Raw genomic sequence first — 21512 nt, forward strand, 5'->3', positions numbered from 1 at the left:
AGGGGCTGGGCCTGGTGGTGACAGGAACGCTGCCAGTGTTCAACCTGACGGAGGACAGCAGTGACAGGAAGGTAGGAGACTGCTGCCCCTGCACTGGGAGCCCTGGTGCAGGGCCTCTGTGGGGTGGGGAAGGTGCCCTGGTGCTGTGTGTGTGGCTGCAGGGGGGACACTGCCATCCCTGGGGTGCTGCCTGCTCTGCACCACCTCCCTGCAGTGACACCAGGGGTGACTGCCATCCCTGGGACCCAAAATTACCTTGGCCAGCTCTCACAGTTCAGCTGGGACAGCTGACAGCTGTGAGTCCCTGGGGGGTGCAGTGTCCCATGGGGGCTCTTGGGGGGCTGGTACATCCCACCCTGTGCCCCTGCAGTACCCAAATCTGACCCACATGTCCCCAGAAGGAGAAGAGGTCCATCCTGCTGATTCTCTGTCCCTGGACTGGGAACAGCAGGGGCAGTGGTGGCAGGGGACAGCCCTGGTCCCACTCACCTCCATCCTGCATTTCCTTCCAGAACCAGCTCATCCTGGGCGTGATGGGGATCGATGTGGCTCTCAATGACATCAAGAGGCTGACGCCGCGTTACAACGTGCGTGGGGACCCCTTCCCCTCTGCCCCTGCCCTGCACTGCCTGATCCTGGTGGGGAATCCCTCTGATGGGAGCCCCAAGCTGTGCCCCAGCACTCCAGAGCACCTCCAGCAGCACTGGCACCTAGCAAGAGCCGTGGGTGCAGGCAGGGACTGGGACAGGCAGGAGGGCAAGGATCAAAGTTGCGTGATGCTCTGGGACTCAGTGCAGAGCCAAAACCCTTTTAGGGTCAGCAGGGAATAAACCCTACAGGCCTGGGGAAAGGAGCAGTGGGGAAAATCCAGAGCCAAACTCTCACCCCAGGAGTGAGTGGCAGATTGAATTGTCCTGAGAATAGAAATAAACGGATAGAGTGGGCTGAGCCCTGGGAATGACGTGGGGCGAGCTCTGCCTGCAGTGCTGAGGGTGATGACACCAGCACAGTGTCGTGCCACAGAGCCACCTGGTCAGCCTCACCCCTCCTCCTGTCCTCCTGCAGCTGGGGGCCAATGGCTACGTCTTCGCCATCGACCTGAATGGCTACGTCCTGCTGCACCCCAACCTGCAGCCCCAGGTGAGCAGGGGCCCAAAGGGGCAGCAGCCATGGGGATTAGCCAGGCTCTGGGGGCTTTCCAGGGTCCTTAGGACTTAATTGTGGGGTTTGTGATGAGTTAGTCTGGACTCAGCAGTGGCTGCAGGAGCCCTGAGCCCTTCCCTGGCTCTCCCTTTCTTCCTGCAGATCATCAATTTCCGTGAGCCAGTGACGCTGGACTTCCTCGATGCTGAGCTGGAGGATGAAAACAAGGAGGAGGTGAGCAGACCAGGGGCAGCTTCTGGGGCACAGGCTGCCCCCCTCATCTGCAGTTGCAAAGGGCACTCAGCCACTCCAACCTGCCCTGCAGAGTCTCATCCTCAGGGTCCTGGCACAGCTCCCATGGAGCCACAGTGGGGACAGGAGCTGGGTCACTGTCCCCTGAGTGCAGTGAACCTCCCCAGGCTGCTCACCCTGCACCCCATGGGTGCCCACAGGTGCATGGCCGGGCTCTGTGGCCCTCAGTTGCCTCCTCTGTGTCCCACAGATCCGGAGAAGCATGATTGATGGGAATGATGGGCAGAGGTTCATCAAGACCCTCATCAAGTCCCTGGATGAGGTAACTGCAGGGGAAGGGGGTCACAGCTGGAACTGTCACTGTGCTGAGCACCCAGAACCAGCAGTGGGGATGAGGGGCTGTGTCTGGCACCGGGCTGGGAGCCAGGAACCTGTGGCACTGTGCCAGAAGAGTCCTGGCAGTGCCCAGGCCTGACTGGCTGCCTCTGGCCCACAGCAATACATCGACGAGGTGTTCCGGACCTACACGTGGGCTCCCATCAAAAGCACCAACTACAGGTGAGTGTCACAGCCAGTGCACCCAGACTGCCCTGCCCTGGCTGGATCCACACCAGCACAGGCCTGGGGGCTTGTGCCTGCAGCTCCCCAAGTCCCCAAGGCCACCAGGGATGTGTCCCATGGGCTGTGAGGTTGCAAATGCACTGCTACACTATTGCACACAGGCAGTGATGTGCTGGAGGGCACTCCTGAAAGGGCTGCCTAACAGTCTTAGGCACTGTAGAGCTCCTACACAGCCCCCAGGACTCCAAACAGGCTGCAGGGCTGGCATGCAAGGGGCCAGACAAGTGACACCTCTGCCACACCCTGTCTGCCCAGCCAGGGGCTCATATAGGTCCCTGCCTGCTCTAGGGTGGGTGACAGTGACATGTGCCCACCCAGCAGCACAGGCAGTGTCTTTAAAGCCAGAGGAGAGCAAAGTTCTGCATTTATCACCCATTTTGCACCAGTTTGGACCAGCAGATGTGTAAGAAACACCCTGACATCGTCATTTTTCAACTGACACTGCCTTCATCCTGGGAGGAGCCTTGTGAGCCCCCGGGTTTCCCTGCAGTGCCATGAGAACAGGGTGCCACCAACACTGAACAGAAAAAAGCCACCACCCTTTTCCTGACACTGTGGCTTGGGGTGCCAGCAGCTCTGCTGTGCTGGCTGCAATGCCCAGGCTGTGCCCCTGGTGCCAGTGCAGACAGGGTTATCTGAAGGGCTGCTTTAGGCAGGAAGCCCAGATCCCAGTGGCTCTGGTGCAGGTGTTACATCTGCTGAGAGTCAGGAATGTGGTCCTTGTTCACTTATTCCTGAAAATACCTGGCACAAACCCTGTCACCAAAGGCCAACGGCCACTGCAGCTGGCACCAGGGAGTCCAGTTCCCTCTGGCAGCGTGTCCTGTGGGGTGAGCAGCCCCAGCACCACCTCCTGCTATCTTCTTTCTCACCCTGTCCCACACCCTGCATGCCAGATTCCTGGCTGGCAGATCACTCTTGTTCCTGACATATCTGGCTTCTGGTGCCTGTATAATGGTTGTCATTGGTTTCTCCAGTCTGGGAACGTTTTGTCCCTTCTTTCATGGGCTGTGTCTCTTAGTGCCTTCTCATAGGGATGTCATGTTCCTCTTCCACATGCATCTCCCTTGGTTCCTGGACTGGCACATCCTGCCCATCTCATCCCTAGCTAGGCAGATGTGCCAACTTCTGTGCCCATGTGTGCTCCCAGCACAGCCCTGGGTGCTCTGAGCATGACCCTGGATACCCCGGGATGACCCTGGGTGCTCTGGGGATGACTCTGGAGACCCTGGGTGCTCTGGGGATGACCCTGGGTGCTCTAGGGATGACTCTGGATGCCTCAGGACAGCGCTGGCTGCAGTTCCTGGAGAGAAGGATGCAGCAGGCTGTGCAGGAGGCCAGTGGGGCTGCTGCCTGCCATCGCCTGGGTCAGGCTGCTGCCAGCAGGTGCCAGGCAGGGATTGGGAGCTGGCCAAGGATTCTGGGTGGCTATAAAGCCTTTCACCAGGTGTCTGCTCTCCCTCTCCACAGCCTGGGGCTGGTTCTGCCTCCCTACAGTACCTACTACATCCAGGCCAACCTCAGCGACCAGATCCTGCAAGTGAAGTGTAAGTAGCCCCTGGCTCTCCCTGCTGCCCTCTCACACCCCCCCTCACCCCATGCCAGCCCGTGGCTGTCGGGGGGAGAAACACAAACAAAAGGCTTGGGAAAGGTCATAGGGATCACTGTGAGAGGCAAAATAAAAACTAAAGCTAAGAGAGGCGTGAGTAGAGGTGAGCACTCAGAGGGAAAGCGAGCTGCCTGCCTGGGGTGCCCCGGGGGCCGGGGTTTGGTCCCTATGCAGCCCCGGGGCTGCAGGCAGGCGCAGGCAGGGAGGTGCTGCCTGTTGGCCTCCCGGGGACGAGGGATGGCGCTGTGGCAGCCAGATCTTTTGTGAGCCTGGGGAAGTTTGCATGGATCTCTTTAATTTCCTTTGGTTTATTACAATACTTTGGTTTCAGTTTAAGCCATTTATTCTTTTTATGAGTTTGGTTTCGGTTGGTTTCGATTTTTGTTTGGAATTAATCTGTGTACGTGTGTGTTAGCCTGGCCCCCCTTTCTCTCTCTTTCTCTTTCCCCTGACCCCCGAGCCTTTTCCCCACCTCAGGTCCACGCTGCTCCCAGGGACCCTCTCCCCCATGGGAGAACTGGACCCTTCCCCTCTCCCCTCCGGTTCCCCCCGTTTCTCCCCCTCGGCCACCCCGGTGGCCCGACCCCAGCCCCACTCCAGATCCAGCCCCTGCCACCCTTATCCATCCATGGGCAGGAGCCCTGTGTCCCTGTGGGGACAAGGCCAGGCTGTCCCTGTCCCCGGGAGGGGGGATCCCCCCGTCCTCCCCAGCTCTGCCCACCGTGCTGTGCATGCCCCCTGACTCAGTGAGGACATTTTGATATCAAGACTGTTGCAACTGTTTGCTACTGATTCTCATTTTCCTTTGGAGTATTGAATATATATCTATATATTTCTCTAGTTATATCTTTGCATTTTTTTTGTTCTTATTTCACCGTGGCCTTTTATTTTCCTTTTGTTACTGGGTTTTTCTTATGTTTTCTTTTCTTCATGTCGTTTTTTGCAAGAGGTTTCCTTTTTGGTATGATTATAGTACACAATATTTTTATTCAAACGTCGATTGAATAAAATATTGTTTGTGCCCCCCTTCCCCCTTTCCACCCAACCCCTTTTTTTTTTGTTTGTTGTTTTTTGTTTGTTGTTTTTCTTGCTTTCTCTCTATGGTGGATTCACACAGTACCAAACATCAAAATGAAGGGCAAGTATTTTCAGTCTCAGACCACTCACCTTCACCACCCCGTCCCCTGCCCCGTGTCCAGTCCCCCCCAGCCCCCTGCTTGCCCATCTCCCTGCCCGTTTGCCACGCCGAACCTGCAAACCGCCACCAACTCGCCCTTCCTCCCTTCTCCTTCTCCTCTTCCTCCTCCTCTCCTCCAGTTCCCCCTTTATTTGAAAGCAACATGTCTTGTTCTGTTCATGAGAGCTTTGTCACGAAAATCCCACTCCCTCCCTGCGCATCACTCCCAAACCTGGTTCGATATCGTTCAAGAGCCGATCTTGTATGAAACTGCCCTTTCGACCCACAAGGATTTTGTAGCTAGTTGGATGCCCTGCTCTTCCTCCCCAGTGCTGCCCCTTCTTGCTCCTCTTCTCCCGCTCGTCTCCTCCAATTCCTTCTCCCCTTCTCCTGGCTCCTTTGCTTCCTCCTCCCCAAGACAACTCAACCTGAAAGGGATAGGGCTGTGCAGGGAGAGGGGGGCTGTGGGGTGGGTGCCCAAAGGTGGCAGGGATGGAGGACAGGTGGGGGGCCCAATCCATCAGCCTCCGGGACAGGCTTTTTGGGGAAAGCCTGCAAGCAGAAACGCTCTGCAGAGATGGGATGGGACCACCTGGGGCAGTGCCTCCCAGCTGCACAGGTGACGGCGAGCCTGGCCCCTGGGGCACGCGGGATGGCTGAGCCCAGGGGTGCCACACTGCCTGCCCCCACAGCTGCTCGGTGGCCGTCCCCCCTGCCCTGGGGACCAGCATGGCATGGTACAGTGTCCTGTACCACTGACGGTACAGTGTCCTGGTGCCGTCTGTGCCCCTGGGAGCAGCCAAGTTTGAGCCCAAAGTCCCACCAAGGCAGGCCGAGGTGCCAGAGTCGGTCTCCTCCTGCAGTGGAGCAGGACACCACCCATGGGACACAGGATTTGGCCCAATTCCCTCAATGCCAGAGGGGCCTCCTGACCCACAGCTCCCGCACAGCCCCACAGTGGGCCAGGGGACACCCGGCACACAGGGTGCCCATGGGACCTGCCACCATTCTCCATCCCACACAGCCCCCAGCACATGGCACCCATCAGCAGCCTGTCTGGCACCACCCCCTCCCTGGCACAGGCAGGGAAACGGCTTGGGGAGAGCACTGCAGCACAGGAGGTGCCATGGGGGACAGGGCCAGGCGAGCAGGACAGTGGGGAGGTGGAAGTGTCACCCTCAGCCCTGTTCAATCAGCCTTGAGTTGCCTCCTCCCAGCGCCCCTGTGATGGCAATGCTGATGGACCAAGTACGAGTGTTTGTACTCCTCCTTCTCCTCCTCTTCTTCCTCTCATCGGCTTGTACCCAGACCCTGCCTCCAGCCCTCAGAGAGCAACAGTCCAACCTCTGGCTGTGCCGTGCAATGCACCAGGAGCTGGCGGGAGGGCAAGAGGGTGGCGGTGCCCCTCGTGGTGGAGATGTTGTCCCAGGGGTGTCCCATAGCACCCCTCCATGCACCCCCTAACCCAGCTCGCCCCCGCGAGCTGAGCCCTGCATCCTCTGTCTCTTCTGCCGGGGGCAATCCCAGAGACACCCCAAAGCTACTGGGCTGCACCCCCTGTTAAAGCAGAGCGCGCTGGCGGGCGAGCGCGGATCCCCGTCCCCATGGGGGTACCACCGCCCTGGGGAGGGAGGGGGCACCGGTGCCCGGCAGCGGAGCCCGTCAGCAGAGCCCGTCAGCGCATTGCACGGCCCTGCAGCAGGGCGGGAGCCTCTGGTTGGACTGTCCTCGGCAAGGTTCCCCTCTGGCCATGTTGATGCCTGAAAACTCCCTTTATTTTTTTTCTCCCGACAACCGAGTGTTCTGGTGATCCTTCTCCGGCCAGGAGCGCAGCATGTGGTTCCCTGCCCTCGCCCACCACCCCTCCCCCGAGAGAGAGACGTCCCCCCGCCCTCCGGAACATGCATATATATATATATATATATATATATATATACATGTGCGCACATATATATATGTGTGTGTGTCTGTGTGTCCCTGCGTACCGGCCGCGCGTACGCACCGCGCGCCTTCAGCCCGCCACCGAGCAAATTCGAGCCGAGATGGGCAAACCTCTCCTGATTTGGCTTAACCTTTCTTCCCGTGCGGTGCCAGCAACAGCAGAACGGCCTTTTTCCTTCCTCTCTTGTTACCAAGAGCAGCAAATGCCTTTTTCTTTTTTTCTATTTTTTTTGTTCCCTCCCCCCTCTCTCTCTCTCTCTCTGTCCGTCTCTCTCCCTCCTGGCCCCGGCGCCCCCGTCCCCGCTCCCCGCCGGATAACCTTCCCTTTCTGTTGCAGATTTTGAATACCTGCTGCCCAACAGCTTTGAGTCGGAGGGACATGTGTTCATTGCTCCCAGGTAGCTTTGCGTGTGCGCTTGCCGAGGTGTGCATCCGCCCCGGCCCCGCTGCCGACCCCACCATCGCCCCCATCCTCGCCTCATCGTGCCTTGTCCCCGCTCCCCGTGCCCTGTGGCTGTGTGTGTCGTGTGCCCGCTCGGCCGCGGGGCTGCCGCCGGGACCCCGGCCCCGCCGCGCCACCCGGTTGCATCCAGCACAGTATATATCTATACATATATATATGCACCCGGTGCAGCCCGACCTCTGCGCGTGCATATATAGGTATAGTTTCTGAAAATCCTGCCGAGCGAGGGGCCGCCGGCCGCATCATACAGTCGTGCTGGCTGCGGGGGCGGGGGGGGGGGGAGAAGGAGGGGGAGGTTTCGGCCCAAATTTGGGATGCCCAGTGGGTTTGGGAACATGAGGAGAGCGTAGCGGCCCCCTGACGGACAGATGTGTCCCCTCCCCTGGGCCATGCCGCCCAGTCTTGTCACCTAGCAGGGATGAAGGGCCATCCTTCAGAGGGCTGTTTGGGGAGCCCCACGGCTCTGCCAGCACCCCGCCCTTCTCGCCACTACAGTGCAATCTCTGACCAGCCCTAATTAACATCACCAGCTAATCACCTATCTGCTCATAGGTCGTTATAGCAGCCAAACGTCCTGTTAGGGGACGTTTTGCCGGTGCAGCTTTTGGAGATTGCAGTGGGTTGAGGTCCAGCACGGCCACCTGCGGGTACACCCCACCCTCCCGGCCCACAGCAGCAGTCACTCACAGCAGCTCTGGGTGAAGCAGCCCGGAATGTGCAGTCACTGGGCAGCGCTGCCTTTTTGGGGAGCTGAGTCCCCAGGCCCTCTGCTGGGCACTGGGAGTGAAGTCCAGGACACACGGGATCCAAAGCAGAGTGTGAATGAGAAACAGGAGCACACCGAGGGGATGGATAGGGAGGGGATGCCCAAGGCCCCAGGAGCGGGGCTGCAGCCACGGTGCTGCTCCGGCTGCAGTGCTGGGCTCCGTGTCCGATGTGGGGCTCTGCAGACGCTGGAGAGAGCAGCGGGTGTGGAAGTCAGGGCGAGCCCTTCGGTATCCCCAGAGCGGCTCCTTGAGCGCCCTCGGTGCGGTGGGCGCTGCCCGGCGTGGGCAGGGGCAGGGAGGGGCCGTGTGTGTCCAGGGCGACTGTATGATCTGCTGCCGGCGCTGCCGCGCCCATGGGCCTCTGGAAATTTTCAGAAACCGTATATCCCCTGTCCCCCGTGGGTGTGTGAGTACCTGTATCTGTGCGTGTCGGTGGAGGTATTTAGGTGGCTGTTCCCCCTGAACAGGGGTTGAGGGGCCGGGTCGAGCTGGGCAGGGTGCCTCACCTTTTTCAGCTGCCCTGTGGGCATGCTCCCTGCCAGCCTTTGCTCCATTTGTCCTCTGAATTACAGTTTTTGGCAGTCAGGAGCTTGGCGGAGGGGTTGTGAGTGGGGGAGCCCTGAGCACCCTGGCACTGTTAACAGCCACACTGCTGAGGACGGGAGGCTCTTGGCACACTGGGGTGGCACTAACCTGTGCCACCCAGTCAGAGTCTCGTGGTGACCAACAGGTTACAGCTGTCCCTGGCATCGGTGGGGCTGAGACTCTGTGCTCAGTGTGTCCCAGAATGAAGCAGGGGCATGGCACCCACCATACTGCCTGTCCCAGGAGTGTCTCAGGGCCAGTGATGCCCGTGGGCAAGCACCCATCTCCACCAGCTGGGGCTCAGCCAGCACCCAACTACCTGTGCAAAGGGCACGGGTACGGCCTTGAGTGTCTGCCTGGTGCTGCCAGTGCAGCTGTGGAGAATCCCGAGGCAAATCCCTGCTGCCACCCACAGTGGAGCCCAATCCCTGGGGTGCCACAGGGGTAGGGCAGGGTGGGCATAGCCCCACAGGTAAGTACGGTGTCAGAGGCACCCAGTCCCACCAGTAGCCCCAGCAGTAAGGGGAGAGATGGACTCGGTGTTGTACCATTCTGGGCAAACCAGGATCCATCAAAGCTTGCCCTGCCAGAGGTGACGGCACCTCAGTGCCTGTGGCAGTGACAGACCCGGTGACTGGTGGGACACTTCTCTGGTGGCACTGCAGGCAGCAGGGGCTGGGTACCGGGCAGTCTGCAGAGATGCCCACAGCCGGTTCCCCTGACGGGGTGACACTCCCAGGAGAGGTGGCATGTCACCACCATTGTGTCCCTGTCAAGCCCAGGTGCTGGCAGCACAGCCAGCACCTGCCGTGCCATCCCCGGGGCAGAACTGACCTTACCTTTTCCATCCCCACAAACCACAAACCTTGTCCCCCAAACCCCAGAGAGTATTGCAAAGACCTCGACCTGTCGGATAACAACACCGAATTCCTGGAAAACTTTATTGCCCTCATGGAAAAGGTGACCCCAGACTCCAAGCAGTGTAAGTAACTGGGGGGGCTGCTGGGGGGTCGGGGGTGGACGGGGATTCAGGGGGAGATGGAACAGGGGATAAACTGTGCTGGGGTTGGGGTCCTGGGAGCTGCTGCAGAGTGGGTGCTGGGACAGAGCTGGGGACATGGGCGGCCCTCATGGGGTCAGCTCTCACCTCCTCCTCCTCCTCTCCAAGGCGACAACTTCCTCCTGCACAACCTAATCCTGGACACGGGTATCACACAGCAGCTGGTGGACCAAGTCTGGAAGGACCAGGACCTCAACACGTAGGTGGAGGGGAGATGGTCCAGGGTGGGCAGCACTGTCTTGGGACAGATGAGGATTGGAATGGGCTCTGGAGGCAGGGGCAGAGCAAAACCCCACTGATGGCTGGTGTACCTGGCCCCTCTCCTTGCAGGTACAGCCTCTTGGCTGTCTTCGCAGCCACCGACGGGGGCATCACCCGTGTCTTCCCTAACAAGTGAGTGTCTGCCCTGCACGGTGACATGTCTGCTCCTGCTGGGCAATCTCTGGTGGGACCAGAGATGGCAGTGACAGTCATGGCTGTGGCTTCTCCCTGCCAGGGCCGCAGATGACTGGGAGGAGGAACCGGAGCCCTTCAATGCCAGCTTCTACCGGAGGAGTCTGGACAACAAGGGCTACATCTTCAAGCCACCCTACCGAGATGGTGGGTGCCAGCTCAGGGTGACAGAGTGTGACCCAGGCTGCTGCTGGCTCCATGTGTCTCCTGATGTCACCCCTGCCTTCCACAGCTGGCTACCGGGGGCTGGACCTGGAGAACAACACCATCGGGATCCTGGTGAGCACCGCCGTGGAGCTCAGCATCGGGGGCAAGACTTTGAAGCCCGCAGGTAGGCAGGGAGCTGGGTGCCCTGGTGCCAGGTTGGGGGTTCCCTGCAACCCCTCCAGGCTACAGCTCACCCTGTATTCCCACTGCCCCAGTGGTGGGGGTGAAGCTGGACCTGGAGGCCTGGGCTGAGAAGTTCAAAGTGCTGGCGAGCAACCGGACAGACCGAGACCAGCTGGGCACCCGTCGGGTACGTCCTGGGGCTGGCACAGCCAGGGCACAGCGGTGGAGACAGGGCAGGGAGGGAGCTTTGCTTGCTGGGGGGCACTGCTGGGACATGCTGCTTGTGGTTGGAATGGGTTTGTTCCTCAGGGTTCCTGTCCCCAGCCTCTGGGGACACCACCCTGCATGTCCCCTTCTGGCTGGGAGGACAGCTCTGGAGGGATGACCGTCCTGCTAACCTGTTCCTCTGCCTTGCTTTGTTTACAGTGTGACCCCTCAAGCAGCTGTGAGATGGACTGTGAGGCCAACAACAAGGTGGGTGGTGAGCAGGGGTGGGGGCCCGGTCTATGGAATGGCTGGGAGAGGTCCCTGTCCCCTGCCTACCCAGTCTGTGCGCCCACCCTGTGCCCTGCTGCTTCCCAAGCTCAGCCAGACCCAGCCTACCTCACAGGGATGAAGGCCTGGGGGTTGCCCCATGGACCGTGGACTCCCTGAGGGGGCTGTTAAACCCCCAGGGTGGGTGGTGTCTCCTGCTCCCTGCACCCAGCATGAGTGCTCCTGGCACTGAAATGCATCTGAGGCTTGGGGACACCGTGCTGCCCTCCTGCCTGACAGCCTGCCACCCTCCCCTGCTGGTCCTGCCTTGCCCTGGGCATGGCCAGGGTTGGATGACACTGCCCTCCTTCCCCAGGACCTCATCTGTGTCCTCATCGATGATGGGGGCTTCCTGGTGCTGTCCAACCAGGAGGACCATTGGTACCAGGTGAGCGGTGCCCACAGCTCTCCTGGGCGGGGATGCCAGCCAGGAGCTGAACCCTTGAGCTCGTGGCTGTGACACAGCCCCACTCCAGTCCCCTCCAGGGGAGTCCGTGCCAAGGTGGCATTTGGGTGCAGATTCGGTGTCCCCATTTCAGGTGGGCAAGTTCTTCAGCGAAGTGGATGCCAACCTGATGTCTGCCCTCTACAACAACTCCTTCTACGCCCGCAAGGAGTCCTACGACTTCCAGTCTGTCTGTGCCCCCGAGGCCCCCAGCAACACGGGCGCGGCGCCCCGCGGCGTCTTCGTGGTGAGCACCCACGGGGATGCTGCATTCCAGCTGGTCTGGGAGCTCAGGGACCCACGAGTGTGTCCCCAGTGCCCCTCATGGGCACCGGCTGGCTCACTGCCCCCTCTTTACCCACAGCCCACTGTGGCAGACCTCCTGAGCCTCGCCTGGTGGACCTCGGCCGCAGCCTGGTGAGTCCTGCTGTGTCCCCTCCCTGGGGCCATTCCCACTGGGGAGTGACACTGGGGTGTCCTTGGGGCTGGGACACCTGATGTGGCCACGCTTTGCTTCTCCAGGTCCCTGTTCCAGCAGTTCCTGTACAGCCTCACCTACAGCAGCTGGTTCCAGACGGGTCAGTGCTGGGGAGCTTTGAGCTGGGGGTGGGCAGGGCTGGGGGGGTTGGTGGCCTTTGGCCCACAGCGCTGTGCTGGCACAGAGGAGGTGGTGGGGGACGGCATGGAGGCCAGGGAGACGAGCTGCATCATGAAGCAGACCCAGTACTACTTCAGCACCGTCAACGCCACCTACAACGCCATCATCGACTGCGGCAACTGCTCCAGGTGGGTCTGTCCCCACTGTCCCACCCCTGGCAGGGCTGGGGACACCCCTGAGGCTGCCTGTGCCAAGGTGCCTGTGCAGCACCTGTGTGGGGGCAGTAGGAGATGCTGTGCAGCATTTAGGGGGACTGTGATACCCGGAGTGGGGAGGGGGGGACAGAGAGGAACAGTGGTGTCCCCATGGGCTGGGGGTGATGGCAGAGGGTCCCCAGGGATCCTTTGTGTGGAACCAAGCCCTGGAAGGCCATCAAGGCCATCAGTGCTGAGTCCCTGGGCAATCCCTCAGCATGGGGATGGAGAGGGAGGTGGAGATGAGGATGGGGTTGAAGGCCAGGGCAGGGAATGGGGATAGGGACAAGGCTGGGGACGAGGATGGGAATGCAGACAGGCATGAGGTCAGGGATGGGGATGAAGCTGGGGACAGGGATGGGGAGGAGGACAGGGACAGTGATGAAATTGGGTCTGGGGAGATGCTGCTAGTTCAGCAGGGCTGGCACTGGCAGCTGGGGTGACCGGGGCTCAGGGTAAGGGGAGTCCCACTGCCTTTGCACCCCCAGGCTCTTCCATGCCCAGAGACTGGCCAACACCAACCTGCTCTTCGTGGTGGCTGACAAGCCCCTCTGCAGCCAGTGTGAGTCTGTCAAGCTGCTGCAGGCAGAGGTAAGAGGTATCCTTTGGTGGCTCAGCTGCATCCCACAGGGATGTGGTGGCAGCGAGGTGGGGGGGCACATGGGGTCTGTGGGAAAGGCAGCAGGGCAAGGACCTGTGGAGTTTGCTGGGGGGTGGAGGGAGCTGGCCCGTGGCCAAAGGGGCAGGGGGTGCCCTACAAGCCACCACTGCCCTGTTCCTGGTGGTTTCCTTGACCTGTCAAGCCCCCCCGAGGGACCCCAACCAGTGTGAGCTGGTGGACAGGCCCCGCTACCGGAAAGGTCCCCACATCTGCTTCGACTACAATGCAACAGTACGTGGGGCAGGGGAGGGGAGCAGGGCTGGGGCTGGCCTGGGGAGGGGGTTATCCCCTGGGCAGGGGGGCAGAGCCATGAGGGGTCCCCTGGGGGGTGCTCCACTGGGGAGATTTGGGCAGTGGGTTCACCTTGAGCAGGGAATGGAGCCATGGGGGGATCCCAGGGGAGCAGAGCTGAGGGGGAAATGGAAAGGTGAGTGCCCCCCTGGGAGGAACAGAGCCATGGGTGTCCCCCAAGGGGAATAGGGCCATAAGGGGATCACCCAGAAGGGTGGGAGGACCCCTCTGGGGGGGTTTGGAGCCCAGGGAGGAAATGGAGGAGGGCTCAGGGGCCCCGGGGTATTCCCTGCAGAGGTCACAGCTCTGAGCGGTCCCTAGGAGAGCAGTGTCGTGGACTGCCCTCCTGGGGGAAAGCACAGAGCCGCGGGGGTCCCGGGGAGAGCAGCCGCAGGGCTGGCCCCGGGGCTGTGCTGCGGGGCAGGAGGCTCTCAGGGCTGCAGGGAGCTGGCAGATGCCCCTGCCACGGCAGTGGGTGCCCCTGGAGTGCCGAAGCACTGCTGTGGGTGCCCCACGGCCCCTCTCTCTTCACCCACCCAGGAAGATACCTCAGACTGCGGCCGAGGGGCTTCCTTCTCCCCCTCCCTGGGGGTCCTGCTCTCGCTGCAGCTGCTGCTCCTCTACTCCAGCACCAGCCGGCACCCACTGCCCCCGGCCGCCTGCCTTTAGCCCCCCGGCCGCCCCGCCAGCTCTCTTTTCTTTCAACTTCCATCTCCATGCCCCTCCCCGGCCCGGTGGAGCGGGAGCGACGCCCCCTCCGCCGCCTCGGGGACCCCCCGGTGCCGCCCCTCTCTCCCCGCCGGCCGCAGCCAAAGAAGAGCCGGGGTGCGGGCAGGGGCTCCCGGCAGAGCGGGGACCGGCACGGGGCCCCGGCGTCGCGCCCTCCCGGCCACTCGGACTTGGAAAAGTGGCGTCGGTGTCCTCCGCCCGCGACCCCCCCATCCACCTCGCCTATTTTTTTAGCCTGAAGATTTTAAAGCAGATCTTTCTACATCGAGTTTCCAACATTTTCACCTGGAGACCGGCGGGGTTTATTGTCAGCAACGAGGACACATGGGAAAACAAACAAACAAACAAACAAAAAAAAAAAAAAAAAAAAAAAAAAGAGGGGGAAAAAATGAAAAAATAGCGGTTGGGGTGGGGGGGGAAGGAAAAGACAAAAGAAAAAAGAAAGAAAGGACTTGACTGTGCGGGTCAGTATCATTTGTTCTGGCGGTACCGGCCCCAGGGCGTGTGGGGCAGCTGCAATCCCTGCGGGCTCATCCCTGCGGGCTGGGGCTGGCAGCGGGCAGGGATACGGACAGGGACAGGGACAGGGACAGTGGCCTTTGCCTGCGGCATGATGGAGCCCCGGCCCCTCCGCTGGGCTCAGCCGTCCTTGGGCACAGATACTGGCGTGAAAAGGAGGGGGGGAAAAAAAGCATTTTGTTTCTTTTCCGTTCTGCAGATCACTGTGAATCCTGCCCGCCCAGCCCTGCCCCCCTCCAGCCCTGCCCAGCCCCCCTGCTCTGCCAAAGAAACCGCGCTGGCCTGGCCGGGGCCGCGCTGCTCGGCCCGGGGGACATGCCCCGTGTCCCGGGTGGGTCACGCCGTGCCGCGGGACGTGCCGCATGTCCTCGAGTGCCCAGCGGAGCGGGAGGTGCCACATGTCCCCAGAAGGGCCGTGCCCGAGGGGCCGGGGCTCTCTCCGGGGGTGTCATACCCCCAGTCGATCCACAGGGTGCCGAGGAGGGGACAGCGTGGCTGCTCTGCCCTGGCACCCCGCAGACCCCGCTGCACCCCACAAACCCAGCCCGGAGAGATGCCGGGGGCTGGAGGGACCCGGAGAAGGGTGACAGCTGTGACACCCGGGTGCCACACCCGCCCCTCCCACCCCCGCCGCTCCCGGCAGTGCCGGGGGTCCCTGGGCAGCCCTGGGGACCCTCACCCCCCCGGGGCACTCCGCTCAGAGCCACCCCATCAACCGGGTCCAGGGGAGCCCCCTCGGCACGGCCACCCCGGGGGGGCTGGGGAGGGCGCCAGGCGCTAATTAGTGCTGGGTTAATTAATGGTCATTCTGCTTGTAGCTTTTTCAGTGTGTGTTTGGTTACTGTCTCTGGGAACCGTGTTTGAACAGATGGCTCTGTGTTACCGGGAGTGTGTGTACTTCTGTAGTCTAGTTAGGTGCTCTGCCAGAAAACCACCACTATACATACCTATAAATATATACATATATAGTCTATTTTAAGTTAAAAACCAATGAGACAAACGGGCGGCGTGGCCCCGGGCCCCCCGTCCCACCGGGGTCACCTCCTGCCCTGTCCCCACCCGAAAGCTTCTCTCTGCTCATTCAAAGGCATTGGGTTTTTAATTGATTTTCTTTAATTTATTTTTAATTTCTTTGGGTTTCTTTTTTTTTTTTTTGTACAGAAGAGTTGGAAAACTAAAAAAAACAAAACAAAACAAAACAAAACAAAAAGACGATTTGTAAGATATCGTGCGTGTGACTCCTTGTAAAATATTTTCAAATGGTTTATTACAGAGACTCAGTTATTAAATAATGTTCATATTTTCACTTCACAGGCGGTGGCTGCGTCATTGCCCGGGGCCGTGGGCACGGCTGGGGGGGCACAGCACGGGGGGGGCACAGGATATCGGGGGGCTCCTGCCAGGTGGGACACTGCCCTCACCCCTGCTGCACTCGGGGGGCAGGGACACGGGACAGGGACAGCGCAGAGCCGCGGGTTCACAGAGCCCGCACGCTGCACAGAGGGGCTGGGGCACAGCGGGGGCTCAGCCCCCCATCTTCCCGTGTCCCCGCAGGACCGTGTCCCCCTTCCCACGCCCCACTGCATGCCCGCGTGCCCGCACCCATGTCCCGCTGCTGCAGGGGGTCAATGTCCCCTAGTGCCCTCCGTGTCCAGCCCGCCCGTGTCCCTATCCCCATTTCCCGGGGTTTCTGCCCGCCCTGTACGCACCCCCATGACTGTGTCCTTCATGTCCCGTAACCGTGTTCTGCCACCCCTCTCCCCAACGTCCCGCCGTGTCCCCCCCCACCACGTCCGTGCGGCTCGTTTGTCCCATGTCCTCCCCTTTCGTGTCCTTGTCTCCCCTCCGTGTCCGTGTTCCCCCGTGTCGCCCCGCGCTGCCAACGTGGCCGGACTACAAGTCCCGGCGTGTCCCGCGGCGCCTTGGCCCCGCCCGCACGGCAGCCCCGCCCCGGCGCCCCCGTTCCGCGCATGCGCAGCGGCCCTGTTTGTCCGCGCCCGGCCTGGCCCAGCAGAGGGTCCGAGTGCGGCCTGGCCCGAGGCGGCGGCGGAGGGAGAGACCGGGGCCGGGGCCGGCCGGGGGCCGCGCGGGGCCCGGCGCGGGGAGGTGGGCGGGTGGGGCCGGGCAGCCCCCGCGGGGCCGCCCCGTCCCGCCCGCGGGGCCGAAGATGCGGCGGTACCTGCCGGTGGCCCGGCAGCACTTCCTGGCGGCGCTGGCCGGCACCAGCGTGGTGGTGAAGTCGCTGAGCGCCGCCGTGGTGCTGCTGTACCTGCTCTCCTTCGGGCTGGACACGACCTACGGGCTGGGGGTGACGCCCGGCTACCTCCTGCCCCCCAACTTCTGGGTGTGGACGCTGCTGACGCACGGGCTGGTGGAGGAACGCGCCTGGGGGCTGGCGGCCAGCCTGGCCACGCTGGGCACGGCCGGGCGGCTGCTGGAGCCGCTCTGGGGCGCGCTGGAGCTCCTCGTCTTCTTCGCCGTGGTGAACATCTCCGTGGGGCTCCTGGCGGCCCTCGCCTACTTCCTCACCTATGTGGCCTCCTTCCGCCTCCACTATCTGTTCGCCGTCCGCATCCACGGCGGCCTGGGCTTCCTCGGGGGGGTCTTGGTGGCCCTCAAGCAGACGATGGGGGACAGCACCGTACTGAAGGTGCCTCAGGTCAGAATGAAGGCTGTCCCCATGCTCCTGCTCCTTCTTCTGGCTCTGCTGCGGCTCGCTGCCCTCGTCGAGAGCAATGTACTGGCCTCGTACGGCTTCGGGCTCCTCTCCAGCTGGGTCTATCTCCGCTTCTACCAGCGGCACAGTAGAGGCCGCGGAGACATGAGCGACCACTTCGCCTTCGCCACTTTCTTCCCCGAGATCCTGCAGCCCGTAGTGGGTCTGGTGGCCAACCTGGTGCACAGCGTGCTCGTGAAGGTGCGGGTGTGTCGCAAGACCGTCAAGCGCTACGACGTGGGTGCCCCATCCTCCATCACCATCAGCCTGCCGGGGACGGACCCCCAGGACGCCGAGAGGAGAAGGTACCCCCTGCCCTGCCCTGCCCTGCCCTGCCCTGCCCTGCCCTGCCCTGCCCAGGGGGATTGTGTTTAGGGACAGCGAGGGTACAGTTTAAAATCCAGCTAAGGAGGAGGGGGGAGATTTAGGTGCAGGGGCTCAGGAGGGGCCTTCTTCGTGTGGTCTGCCATGGAGGTGGTGAGGAGCATTTCAGGGAGCTGGTGGGACATTATCTTGCTCTTCCAGATGTGGAGCAGCAATGGAAAGGCAGCAGAGATCCTGGGAAAGGGGCAGACAAGATTGGGGTCCCTGCAGAAGAAAGGAGGACAGCCTGGGACAGTGACAGCCCCTACTCGTGGCAGCCTTCCACCAGCTGGAAGGCCAGGGGAGGGCAGTGAGTCAGCCCCGCACAGCCAGCACTGGCCTTCCCGAATCCTGGCAGGAGGGTTTGGACAGGTGCTTGCACTCCCTTTTCCCTGCCCTGCTTTATGCCTTTATTCCCCATTCCCGGAGCTGCCCTTATGCTGACTGCCTCCAGTTGCACCACGTAGCATGAAAAGTCCGTGTGAGTAGTCTGGGAGCCGGAGTGGATTTTTGTGGAGCAGTCCCAGGCACTCCAGGTCTTCCCCAGCACTGCTGAACCCTTTCCTGCTGGGAGGAAGCCAGGGACTGACTTGCACAGTGGCCCACGGGGCAGAGCCGCTGACCCGGGGTTAACCTGCCCACGTGCCCTTGTCCCGCAGGCAGCTGGCCCTGAAGGCTTTGAACGAGCGGCTGAAGCGCGTGGAGGACCAATCAGCCTGGCCCAGCATGGAGGATGATGAGGAGGAGGCGGCAGCAGCAGCGAAGGCCGACAGCCCGCTGCTGCCCGAGCCCAGCACGGCTGGGAAGAGCCCTGGCCAGGAGTCCAACCTCATCAGCTTCCAGGACGCCCCGGGCCAGCTGTGACCGGCCCCTTCCCGCCCTGTCTCCGTGTGAGAGCTGCTAATCCCCCTCGCGTCCCGCAGGGCCGGGGGCGGGGACTCCTCCCGCGGCACAGGCAGGGGGATACCTCATTCCAACGCTTCGCTGCTGCTCACGGCCAGCACCTGGCACCCGGGACAGTGATACTGCCACCACCGTGAGGACAGGGATTCCTGGAGCCACTCCCTCAGCCGGGGCAGGCCATGGAGTCGGTGCAGGCAGCGGGGGCTGTTCTGGGAGAGGAACACGGGGCTGATCCCTGCCCCAAGCTGCTGTGCTGGCCCTCGTGGGATCGAAGTCAGCTTCTCCTCTGTGCCAGGGCTTGGCCAGAGCACTCAACACTTACTTTCTCCTTTCTGAAGGTAGTTTTGTCCCTAACTGAGGCAATGGGAAGGCTGGTGGGTTTCTCTTCCGAATGTCTTTCTCATGGGGATCCTCCCCCTGCTCCAGCAGGAGCTTGCCAGGGCCAGTGAGAAGTTTGTTGGGTAGGAGGGCACAGGACCCTGGGCAGGAAGAGGCCACCCAGTCCTTCATGGTGGTGCTCCAGCACTGCCAGCTCCAGGTTTTCATGGTGGGGATTCTCTCCTCCTTCCTCTCCTGCCCCCTCCCCCTGCGAGGAGCTGCTGCCCTTGGCTGCTCCCCAGCTAATCCATTTGCCAGATTACACTAGAAGATGGAATTAATTTTACAGTGGGACTCTAGCTGCTTTCTCTGGCAGCAGGTTTTCTTTCCTGCAGGTAGAATATGGGCTCCCCCTTTCTTTTCCCTCCCTCTTTGTTGATGGAGTTTTTTTCCTGGATGGAGAGGATGCTCCCTGTGACAGCCCGATCACAGCTCCTGATCCAGTGGGCAATTCCCAGCCCTGGATGCGGATCAGCAGTGTCATGATTATTTTTTTAAAAGGACCACACGAGAAGGTTTTGTCAAATGGGAAGAACACAGACCTTTGGGTATCAATAAAGAGTTCTTTGAAAGCGCTGGCTCCTGCAGCAGAGCATGGGCAGGGTGGGGGACCCAGTCCAGAGCAGCCCCTGGGGGCTCTTGTCAGGAGGTTGGGGAGATGGTTTCTTCCCAGGTGCTCCCAGCAGGGAGAGATGTCTGCCTGCACCCCAAAAGTCATCCCACCCAAGAAGTAAGGAGGGCTTGTTGCACTCTAGCTGCCTGAAATTTTTATTGAATAAAAGCTCTGGATACAGAGGAATTTTTCAGCCTGGGAGCTGCTCCCAGCTCTCCAGCCCTGCTGGGAACAGGATGCCTGCTGGAAGGAAGGCTGTTGTGCCAGCAAGGAGATTTCTTCCTGCTTTTGCAAGGGTTCATTGCCCAGGTCTGTGCCTCCCCCCGTGTTCACACTGTTCCCTATACCTTGCTGGCTGCATGTTCACAGCCCGGCTCAGTAATTTGCTCTGTAAACTGACCCCACCCCAGCAGGCCGAGCCCAGCCCACGGAGGAGGGGTTTGTGCGTGGCAGTGGGTGTCCAGACCCAGGACCTTGGGGCAGAGCTGCCCGCTCTGATCCCAGGAACTGCCCGTGCCATGGGGACACACCTACTGCCGTACCTTTGCTCGGCTGCCACCACCCTGCCCCAGCCCTGCCAGGGCTGAAGCCACAACCGTGCCCTGCGCTGTCCTGTCAAGCTGCCCCCATGGCAGGAGAGGCAGCGTGGTGCCTGCTGCAGCCTCCCAGGAGAGAAGGGAGTCCCTGCCCTCCTCACCAGGATGGCTCCCGCCCTGCCTGCTCCAAAGCAGCCCTGCGTGGGAAGGGAAAAGAAGCAGGAATCCTGAGTGAGCCCTCCCTTTCCCAGCACTGAGCACCAAGCTGCCACAGGGACTGGCAGCTTTACCTGTGCCAGGGATCATCCCCACCGAGGCAGGGTGAGGTGTCACACACATCTGGAGCGGCTTCTCCCCAGGGACAAGACACTACGGACAATCCAGGACTAAGGAAAGACAAGTAGGTAGAAACCAAGTTCCAAGGAGACCCTGTGCAAGCAGGGGGGCTGCCAGCTCTCTCCAAGGGGAGGCCCAGCTTGCTCTGGGAAGTTCAGGTCAGCACCAAGCCCTCAGTGCTGGCTCCGTTTGCGGTACAGGTACGCATTGCTCACCTGGTTCATGATAACCAGGCTGGTGACGAGAGGACACAGCATGGCGAGGTACCACGAGGCACCGGTCACCGTGGTGGTGAACCAGAGGGAGCACATGCCCAGCATCAGGCTGGCACAGCCCAGCAGGTAGCCCACCAGCCCTGAGGTTGCGTGGTACAGCTTCAGCTTGGCCAGAGTCCAGTTCTTCATCAGCTTGGGGTAGAGCAGGAGCACGCCCCCGGCACACTGCCCACTGGTGTACAGCACGGCCAGCAGCCCCGTCAGCCCGTGCCAGGTGACAAAGTGGCCCTTGCCGTTCAGGTGCTTATTGTAGGTAATGATTCCCAGCCCCAGGAGCGCACAGAGCAGGGCGAGCAGCTGCAGGGCCCAGTGCACCCGCACTCGGACCTTGCGGGAGAAGGAGCGCAGCAGCGAGGTCTCCGGGGAGAAGATCAGCAGCGCTTCCGTCATCAGGAACGAGAACTGGGGGGCAGAGGGCAGCGGCATTGGCACCGGACAAACGCCCCTGCGCCGTGGCTCCCGGGGCTGGGCTCAGCCTCCCCTCACCCGGGGGCTCCCGGGGCCCGGCACCCACCGCCCGGGGCTCAGCCTCCCCTCACCCGGGGCTCCCGGGGCTCGGCATCCACCACCCAGGGACTCCGCCGGCACGGCTCCTGCCTCCCCCGCGGCAGCGGGCGGTGACCGGGGCAGCGGCACTTACCGCAAGGGCCATGAGCAGCGGGTGCCAGGAGAAGAGACCTGGAAGGGAAGAGCAGGTAGAGGTGAGCTGAGGTGAGCTGAGACATCCGGCCCTCCCCGCGCCCCGGGCCCCGGCCCCGCCGGCACTCACTGGATCCGGGCCGCGCCAGCACGGCCACGGCGGCGGGGAATCCCAGCGCCACGAGGTGCGCGGCGGCGCCGGAGGCCACGCGCAGCGAGCGGTACAGGCGGGACTCGGTCTCGGCCGTCAGGGCCATGTTGGCCGGGCGGGCGGAACCGCCGCTGCCGACATGGCCGGGCCGCGGCGCGGGCTCCGATTGG

The 21512-nt window shown here is 61.8% G+C and overlaps 3 protein-coding genes across 3 annotated transcripts in view; 2 read left to right on the top strand and 1 right to left on the bottom strand.

Annotated features, from left to right (window-relative positions):
• The window catches only part of CACNA2D2 (calcium voltage-gated channel auxiliary subunit alpha2delta 2), a 210403-nt gene extending 194660 nt beyond the window's left edge, over positions 1 to 15743 (top strand). Inside the window, exons 16-38 of the mRNA XM_059856263.1 lie at positions 3 to 71; positions 513 to 587; positions 1066 to 1140; positions 1306 to 1377; positions 1646 to 1717; positions 1892 to 1953; positions 3487 to 3563; positions 7081 to 7141; positions 9443 to 9540; positions 9727 to 9817; positions 9949 to 10011; positions 10115 to 10218; positions 10304 to 10402; positions 10494 to 10588; positions 10828 to 10875; positions 11252 to 11323; positions 11475 to 11627; positions 11745 to 11797; positions 11903 to 11958; positions 12043 to 12166; positions 12721 to 12830; positions 13036 to 13124; positions 13725 to 15743. Of these exons, the coding sequence (XP_059712246.1) occupies positions 3 to 71; positions 513 to 587; positions 1066 to 1140; positions 1306 to 1377; positions 1646 to 1717; positions 1892 to 1953; positions 3487 to 3563; positions 7081 to 7141; positions 9443 to 9540; positions 9727 to 9817; positions 9949 to 10011; positions 10115 to 10218; positions 10304 to 10402; positions 10494 to 10588; positions 10828 to 10875; positions 11252 to 11323; positions 11475 to 11627; positions 11745 to 11797; positions 11903 to 11958; positions 12043 to 12166; positions 12721 to 12830; positions 13036 to 13124; positions 13725 to 13853 (1947 nt within the window). The 3' untranslated portion in view covers positions 13854 to 15743. The remainder of the gene's footprint in view (positions 1 to 2; positions 72 to 512; positions 588 to 1065; positions 1141 to 1305; positions 1378 to 1645; positions 1718 to 1891; positions 1954 to 3486; positions 3564 to 7080; positions 7142 to 9442; positions 9541 to 9726; positions 9818 to 9948; positions 10012 to 10114; positions 10219 to 10303; positions 10403 to 10493; positions 10589 to 10827; positions 10876 to 11251; positions 11324 to 11474; positions 11628 to 11744; positions 11798 to 11902; positions 11959 to 12042; positions 12167 to 12720; positions 12831 to 13035; positions 13125 to 13724) is intronic.
• Positions 15744 to 16418: 675 nt separating this feature from the next.
• Positions 16419 to 19364, top strand: TMEM115 (transmembrane protein 115). Its single transcript, XM_059856265.1, has 2 exons — positions 16419 to 17453; positions 18171 to 19364. Exons 1-2 carry the CDS (start codon positions 16600 to 16602, stop codon positions 18373 to 18375), a joined length of 1059 nt encoding a protein of 352 aa, XP_059712248.1. The 5' UTR covers positions 16419 to 16599; the 3' UTR covers positions 18376 to 19364.
• Positions 19365 to 19542: 178 nt separating this feature from the next.
• Positions 19543 to 21498, bottom strand: LOC132332210 (transmembrane reductase CYB561D2). Its single transcript, XM_059856267.1, has 3 exons — positions 21322 to 21498; positions 21193 to 21230; positions 19543 to 20954 (listed from the first exon to the last, which is right to left on the bottom strand). The coding sequence occupies exons 1-3, from the start codon at positions 21446 to 21448 to the stop codon at positions 20451 to 20453; spliced, it is 669 nt and encodes a 222-aa protein (XP_059712250.1). The 5' UTR covers positions 21449 to 21498; the 3' UTR covers positions 19543 to 20450.
• Between the last annotated feature and the right edge of the window lie 14 nt (positions 21499 to 21512).

This window comes from Haemorhous mexicanus, chromosome 11, assembly GCF_027477595.1.
Source record: "Haemorhous mexicanus isolate bHaeMex1 chromosome 11, bHaeMex1.pri, whole genome shotgun sequence".
In the NCBI taxonomy this organism is placed as follows: Eukaryota; Metazoa; Chordata; class Aves; order Passeriformes; family Fringillidae; genus Haemorhous; species Haemorhous mexicanus.

Bases quoted from the DNA above. Each gene is read 5' to 3' on its own strand.
- TMEM115 (XM_059856265.1), top strand. From the start codon at position 16,600: ATGCGGCGGTACCTGCCGGTGGCCCGGCAGCACTTCCTGGCGGCGCTG. The intron at 17,454-18,170 runs GTACCCCCTGCC...CTTGTCCCGCAG, and splicing joins CAGGACGCCGAGAGGAGAAG to GCAGCTGGCCCTGAAGGCTT.
- LOC132332210 (XM_059856267.1), bottom strand. From the start codon at position 21,448: ATGGCCCTGACGGCCGAGACCGAGTCCCGCCTGTACCGCTCGCTGCGC. The intron at 21,231-21,321 runs GTGAGTGCCGGC...CTTCCCTTCCAG, and splicing joins GCTGGCGCGGCCCGGATCCA to GTCTCTTCTCCTGGCACCCG. The intron at 20,955-21,192 runs GTAAGTGCCGCT...TCTGCCCCCCAG, and splicing joins CGCTGCTCATGGCCCTTGCG to TTCTCGTTCCTGATGACGGA.